This window comes from Schistocerca cancellata, chromosome 2 (assembly GCF_023864275.1).
Source record: "Schistocerca cancellata isolate TAMUIC-IGC-003103 chromosome 2, iqSchCanc2.1, whole genome shotgun sequence".
NCBI lineage: Eukaryota > Metazoa > Arthropoda > Insecta > Orthoptera > Acrididae > Schistocerca > Schistocerca cancellata.
In genome coordinates this window covers 189,420,432-189,428,189 of record NC_064627.1, presented here as the reverse complement: position 1 = coordinate 189,428,189, position 7,758 = coordinate 189,420,432, and the positions used below count along the sequence as shown (strand labels likewise).

At 47.7% G+C, this 7,758-nt stretch overlaps 1 protein-coding gene across 1 annotated transcript in view; it reads right to left on the bottom strand.

The window, feature by feature from the left end:
* Positions 1-319: 319 nt before the first annotated feature.
* Positions 320-7,758, bottom strand: part of LOC126152346 (uncharacterized) — a 349,747-nt gene continuing 342,308 nt past the window's right edge. The window contains exon 4 of the mRNA XM_049916001.1: positions 320-574. Coding sequence (XP_049771958.1) covers positions 320-574 — 255 coding nt within the window. The remainder of the gene's footprint in view (positions 575-7,758) is intronic.

Sequence of the window (7,758 nt, the reverse complement as noted above, 5' to 3'; positions counted from 1 at the left end):
CCGTCCTAAGCGGCCCGGGTTCGATTCCCAGCTGAGTCGGGGATTTTCTCCGCTCAGGGAGTGGGTGTTGTGTTGTCTTCATTATCATTTCATCACCATCCGGCACACAGGTCGCCCAATGTGGTGTCGAACGTAATAACACCTGCACCAAGACGGCCGGACCTGCCCCGTAAGGGGCATCCCGGCCATTGACGCCAAACGCTCATTTCAATGTATTTGGCGATGTAATGTGTCCACTTTCATCACAATGTTCGTACCGAAACTTGCCTCACTTCGCGGATGAGATGCAGAGATTTCGGATTTGGAGTAGGCCAGTCGTCTATTGACTTACCTTGAGGTCCGGCTCTATGACAACATGGCGGCCGTGCACCGTCCCCACGGCGACGGCGCTGTGGTTGCTGCCGACGCCGCGGAAGGCGCGGACGCCGACAGAGGACGCCACGGCGGTCAGCGACGCCAGCAGCGGCTCCTCCGCCCCCACCTCCGCCCCCGCGTCCTCATCGTACTCTGGCTCCGAGTCCGTCTCCTCCGACGATGCGGTCGGTAATGTGCTCATCGTGGGCAGCGTGGTCACCTGTGTAAACACAGCCGAGTTAACGGTATCTGCTCGATCGAGGTACAGGGGGGGAGGGGTGAACAAAATAATATGAACGCCTGAGATGTACACACTATTTATTCAAATGTTTTTTATTTTAGTCTCTGATCACAATATCGATGACCGGTTTCTGTCCGTAATGACCATCCTCAGATCTTTTTTACACCATGTCCTAAAGTGATAAGGCTATAATGGCATCGTCAAAACATATGAATATAATGAGCACAGCAACGTCACCTAGATCTAAAATAAGGTGTAGAATAGGCCACATCGTCCACACAGTCATTATTGCAATAACGACTGAATATTGAGTTGCAATAATGACTGTGTGGATGATGTGACCTATTCTACACCTTATTTTAGATCTAGGTTACGATGCTGTGCTCATGATATTTATATGTTTTGGCGATGCCATTATAGCCTTATCACTTTAGGACACGGTGTAAAAAAGATCTGAGGATGGTCATTACGGACTGAAACCGGTCATCGTCTAAATACACTCCTGGAAATGGAAAAAAGAACACATTGACACCGGTGTGTCAGACCCACCATACTTGCTCCGGACACTGCGAGAGGGCTGTACAAGCAATGATCACACGCACGGCACAGCGGACACACCAGGAACCGCGGTGTTGGCCGTCGAATGGCGCTAGCTGCGCAGCATTTGTGCACCGCCGCCGTCAGTGTCAGCCAGTTTGCCGTGGCATACGGAGCTCCATCGCAGTCTTTAACACTGGTAGCATGCCGCGACAGCGTGGACGTGAACCGTATGTGCAGTTGACGGACTTTGAGCGAGGGCGTATAGTGGGCATGCGGGAGGCCGGGTGGACGTACCGCCGAATTGCTCAACACGTGGGGCGTGAGGTCTCCACAGTACATCGATGTTGTCGCCAGTGGTCGGCGGAAGGTGCACGTGCCCGTCGACCTGGGACCGGACCGCAGCGACGCACGGATGCACGCCAAGACCGTAGGATCCTACGCAGTGCCGTAGGGGACCGCACCGCCACTTCCCAGCAAATTAGGGACACTGTTGCTCCTGGGGTATCGGCGAGGACCATTCGCAACCGTCTCCATGAAGCTGGGCTACGGTCCCGCACACCGTTAGGCCGTCTTCCGCTCACGCTCCAACATCGTGCAGCCCGCCTCCAGTGGTGTCGCGACAGGCGTGAATGGAGGGACGAATGGAGACGTGTCGTCTTCAGCGATGAGAGTCGCTTCTACCTTGGTGCCAATGATGGTCGTATGCGTGTTTGGCGCCGTGCAGGTGAGCGCCACAATCAGGACTGCATACGACCGAGGCACACAGGGCCAACACCCGGCATCATGGTGTGGGGAGCGATCTCCTACACTGGCCGTACACCACTGGTGATCGTCGAGGGGACACTGAATAGTGCACGGTACATCCAAACCGTCATCGAACCCATCGTTCTACCATTCCTAGACCGGCAAGGGAACTTGCTGTTCCAACAGGACAATGCACGTCCGCATGTATCCCGTGCCACCCAACGTGCTCTAGGAGGTGTAAATCAACTACCCTGGCCAGCAAGATCTCCGGATCTGTCCCCCATTGAGCATGTTTGGGACTGGATGAAGCGTCGTCTCACGCGGTCTGCACGTCCAGCATGAACGCTGGTCCAACTGAGGCGCCAGGTGGAAATGGCATGGCAAGCCGTTCCACAGGACTACATCCAGCATCTCTACGATCGTCTCCATGGGAGAATAGCTGCCTGCATTGCTGCGAAAGGTGGATATACACTGTACTAGTGCCGACTTTGTGCATGCTCTGTTGCCTGTGTCTATGTGCCTATGGTTCTGTCAGTGTGATCATGTGATGTATCTGACCCCAGGAATGTGTCAATAAAGTTTCCCCTTCCTGGGACAATGAATTCACGGTGTTCTTATTTCAATTTCCAGGAGTGTAATTGATATTGTGGTCAAAGACTGGAATAAAAAACATTTGACAGTATTAGATCACTGTTTGTATGGCCGGCCGGAGTAGCCGAGCGGTTCTAGGCGCTGCAGTCTGGAACCGCGCGACCGCTACGGTCGCAGGTTCAAGTCCCGCCTCGGGCATGGATGTGTGTGATGTCCTTAGGTTAGTTAGGTTTAACTAGTTCTGAGTTATAAGGGACTGATGACGTCAGAAGTTAAGTCCCATAGTGCTCAGAGCCATTTGAACCAACTGTTTGTATACGCGACTATGTCGCAGTTGGTGACACTATTTATTTATTAATAAGGAGTTGGGCCACCATAGGCTTTGAGGACAGCTAAAGTTCTTCGCTGTATACATTTGTAGAATTTCCAAAGGAATTTTATCCCATTCTTGTACAAAACATCCGCCAATTGCTTCAACGATGTTGCAGCTGGAAATCTGCTCCTCACTCTGTGCTGCAAAACTCCCCATAAAGTTTCAGTCATGTTGAGGTCTGGTGATTGTGCTGGCCAAGGAAGATGTCTGATGATATTCTGAAGCTCCACAAACCATGTTCGAAATGTTCAAATGTGCGTGACATCTTATGGGACTTAACTGCTAAGGTCATGAGTCCCTAAGCTTACAGACTACTTAACCTAAATTATCCTAAGGACAAACACACACACCCATGCCCGAGGGAGGACTCGAATCTCCGCCGGGACCAGCCGCACAGTGCATGACTGCAGCGTCTGAGACCGCTCGGCTAATCCCGCGCGGCCCACAAACCATACCTGAATCTTTTTAACTGTGTGTAAGTGCCCACAATCACCTTCGAATATGGCAGTGTTTGGCAGCAATATGCTACTCATATTAAGCACATCGTTATCGAGGCTGCCGAGATATCCATTCGCAGTAATCCGGCCAGTGAGGGTAATGATAAAACCAGCTGAATACCACGATGTAGCCGCCCAAATCGTAACGAAACCTCCGCCATGGTTAATTGTAGGAAACAGCCACGCCGGATCGTAGACTTCTTTTGGGATTCTCCATACATAGCGGGCCGGTGTGGCCGTGCGGTTAAAGGCGCTTCAGTCTGGAACCGCGTGACCGCTACGGTCGCAGGTTCGAATCCTGCCTCGGGCGTGGATGTGTGTGATGTCCTTAGGTTAGTTAGGTTTAATTAGTTGTAAGTTGTAGGCGACTGATGGCCTCAGAAGTTAAGTTAGTGCTCAGAGCCATTTGAACCATTTTTTCTCCATACATAAACACGGCCGATTGTAGGAAACAACGTAAACGATGATTCGTCGGACAAAACCACTTCATTGCAGTAATTAAGTGTCCAGGTTTTATGATTGTGCCATCATTTCTTTCGCAGCATTGCGTTGGCTTCCATTATTAAGGTTTCGCCATTACAGCCCGTCTATGAATATTAGCCCTGTAAAGCTCCCCCCGTACTGTTTTTGTCGACAGATTACTACTCAAGCGAGTGTCGAGTTCTGTAGTCGCTTATGTTGTCTAATCACAATCCAAGTCCGCCCCCGGTAGCTGAGTGGTCAGCACGACAAAATGTCAATCCTTAGGGCCGGGGCTCGATTCCCGGCTGGGTCGGAGATTTTCTACGCTCAAGGACATAGTGTTGTGTTGTCCTAATCATGATCATTTCATCCCCATCGACGCGCAAGTCAAATCGAAAGACTTGCACCCGGCGAACGGTCTACCTGACAGGAGGCCCTAGTCACACGACATATACATTGCAATCCTCATTAATGCTCGTCGGTTCCTGTCAGGTAACTTCGGCTTTCGCCCACTACTCCTCTTCCCCGATGATGCTTTATCATATTTTGTGTACGCTAACATTAGCGTGCACACTGTCGTGCGTCTAAACTGTTCAACCGTAGCTAACCGCGCACCGACGAGTTGCCCTTTCTGGAAGTCTGAGAGGTAACACATTTAGCCGATCGCGTCGCAGAACAAAGCGTATAGTACACTGAAAGATAACTTCCAACACTTGGCACGTCAACCGTTCACTGCAGCCACAACGCAGTATTTACATGTACGCATGATGCCAATTTGTAACAAGCTGTAATATATTGCGCCGGCCGCTGTGGACGAGCGGTTCTAGGCGCTTCAGTCCAGAACCGCGCTGCTGCTACTGTCGCAGATTCGAATCCTGCCTCGGGCATGGATGTGTGTGACGTCCTTAGGTTAGTAAGGTTTAAGTAGTTTTAAATCCAGGGGACTGATGACCTCAGATGTTAAGTCCCATAGTGCTTAGAGCCATTTGTACTATACTGCATGGCGTTCATATTATTTTGACCATTCCCTATAGATTTCTTATGTACTCTAAGCTGTCTGTCCATCAATACGAGTCTCGAATGCGGCACGGTTGTACTTGTGGCTAGAGATATAGGGTGTGGGTTAAAATTTGGAAACACCGTGAGAAGTACAAGTCTGAACATAAATGTAGATTCTAGTAAAGCCAGCATGTTGGCCTATTGTACCTGATCACGGATGTCACCTGTGCAGTCTCCTCAGCACTGCACGTCACAAGTGTCAGTCTAGTCAAAACAGTGTTCCGTTTAAATGTGAGTCCATTATGTCGCAGCTCGGTGCATTCGAACGTGGGCAATTGTAGGTTCAAAAAAATGGTTCAAAAAGTGGCTCTGAGCACTATGGGACTTAACATTTCTCGTCATCAGTCCCCTAGAACTTAGAACTACCTAAACCTAACTAACCTAAGGACAAGCCCGAGGCAGGATTTGAACCTGCGACCGCAGCGGTCACGCGGTTCCAGACTGAAGCGCCTAGAACCGCACGGTCACCCCGGCCGGCGGCAATTGTAGATGTTCGTATAGTGAGGGCTTCCATAACCAACGTAGCCGAAGTGTTTCGTGTCTCACGAGGCGTCGTATTGACGATTTATAGCGCATACTGGAAAAGCGGAAAAATATCGCCCGCTAAGTCACAACGTGGATGAAAGCATGTGTTGAATGGTCGTGACGGATGGTCGTTGAAAAAGATTGTGACGAAAAAATATGAGGACGACAGCTGCAAAAGTCACTACATAACTGAATGTCGCACTCGCGAAACTTGGCAGAAAATCCAAAGCGATTCTGGTCGAATGTGAAGTATGTTAGCGGCAAGAAACAATCAGTGCCTTCTCTGCACGATAGCAATGGAGATACCGTCGAAGACAGTGCTGCCAAAGCAGAGTTACTAAACACAGCCTTCCGAAATACCTTCACAAAAGAAGACGAAGTAAATATTCCAGAATTCGAATCGAGAACAGCTGCCAACATGAGTAACGTAGAAGTAAATATCCTCGGAGTATTGAAACAACTTAAATCACTTAATAAAAGGAAGTCTTCTGGTCCAGACTATATACCAATTAAGTTCCTTTCAGAGTATGCTGATGCCTCTTAGCTTCAAACTTAACAATCATATACAACCGTTCGCTCGACGAAAGATCCGTTCCCAAAGACTGGAAAGTTGCACAGGTCACACCAATATTCAAGAAAGGTAGTAGGAGTAATCCACTTAACTACAGGCCCATTTCGTTAATGCCGATATGCAGCAGGATTTTAGAACATATATTGTGTTCTAACATAATGAATTACCTGGAAGAAAACAGTCTATTGACACACAGTCAACGTGGGTTTAGAAAACATCGTTCTTGTGAAACACAAACAGCTCTTTACTCACATGAAGTGCTGAGTGCTATTGACAAGGTTTTCAGATCGATTCCGTATTTCTGGATTTCCGGAAGGCTTTTGACACTGTACCACTCAAGCGGCTCGTAGTGAAATTGCGTGCTTATGGAATATCGTCTCAGTTATGTGACTGGATCTGTGATTTCCTGTCAGAGAGCTCGCAGTTCGTTGTAATTCACGGAAAGTCATCGAGTAAAACGGAAGTGACTTCTGGCGTTCCCCAAGGTAGTGTTATAGGCCCTTTGCTGTTCCTTATCTATATAAACGATCTGGGAGACAATTTGAGCAGCCGTCTTCGGTTGTTTGCATATGACGCTGTCGTTCGTCTACTAATAAAGTCATCAGCCGATCAAAACAAACTGCAAAACAATTTAGAAGAAATATCGGAATGTTGCGAAAAGTGGCAGTTGACCTTAAATAACGAAAAGTGTGAGGTCATCCACATGAGTTCTAAAAGAAACGCGTTAGACTTCGGTTACACGATAAATCAGTCTAATCTAAAAGCCGTAAATTCAACTAAGTACCTAGGTATTACAATTACGAACAATTTAAATTGGAAGAAATTCACAGAAAATGTTGTGGGGAAGGCTAACCAAAGACGGCGTTTTGTTGGCAGGACACTTAGAAAATGTAACAGACCTACTAAGGAGACTGCCTGCACTACGCTTGTCCGTCCTCTTTTAGAATACTGTTGCGCGGTACTGACTGAGTACATCGAAAAAGTTCAAAGAAAGGCAGCACGTTTTGTATTATCGCGAAATATGGGAGAGAGTGTCAGAGAAATGATACAGGATTTGGGACGGACATCATTAAAAGAAAGGCGTTTTTCGTTGCGACGGAATCTTCTCACGAAATTCCAATCACCAACTTTCTTCTCCGAATGCGAAAATATTTTGTTGACACCGACGTACATAGGGAGAAACGATCACCAAGATGAAATAAGGGAAATCAGAGCTCGTACGGAAAGATATAGGTGTACATTCTTCCCGGACGCTATACGAGATTGGAATAGTAGAGAATTGTGAAGTTGGTTCGATGAATCTTCTGCCAGACACTTAAATGTGATTTGCAGAGTATCCATGTAGATGTAGATGTAGAACCTTGTCAGCGTTAAAACAGGAAGGGAGCTCCATAAACACTCATCAGGAAAACATGGTCTGATGCCATAAAACCTGTAGTATGGAACAATGGAAGAAAGTCATTTGGTGGGATGAGTGTCGTTGCATAGTGAAGCATGGCAGGATTTCGATGATGACTTGGCCAGCCATATCGTAGTATTCCATGGGCCCCATGGTTACTTTTCAAGATCGCATTACTGCTAAGGATTATATGATAATTTTGGTCGATCAGGTCCATCCTATGATGGTGAATTGCAGAATTGCTACTAACTCGTCATACGATGTTGTACTCTGCATGTGGGCTTAATTATATAAATACAATGAAAGTAATTTTAGTAGCTATGTGTCCGGTTACGAAGTCTCGTAACCGATTGGCCCTGACCAGTATTAGTACGCAATCTGACTGAATAAATAACAATAAAG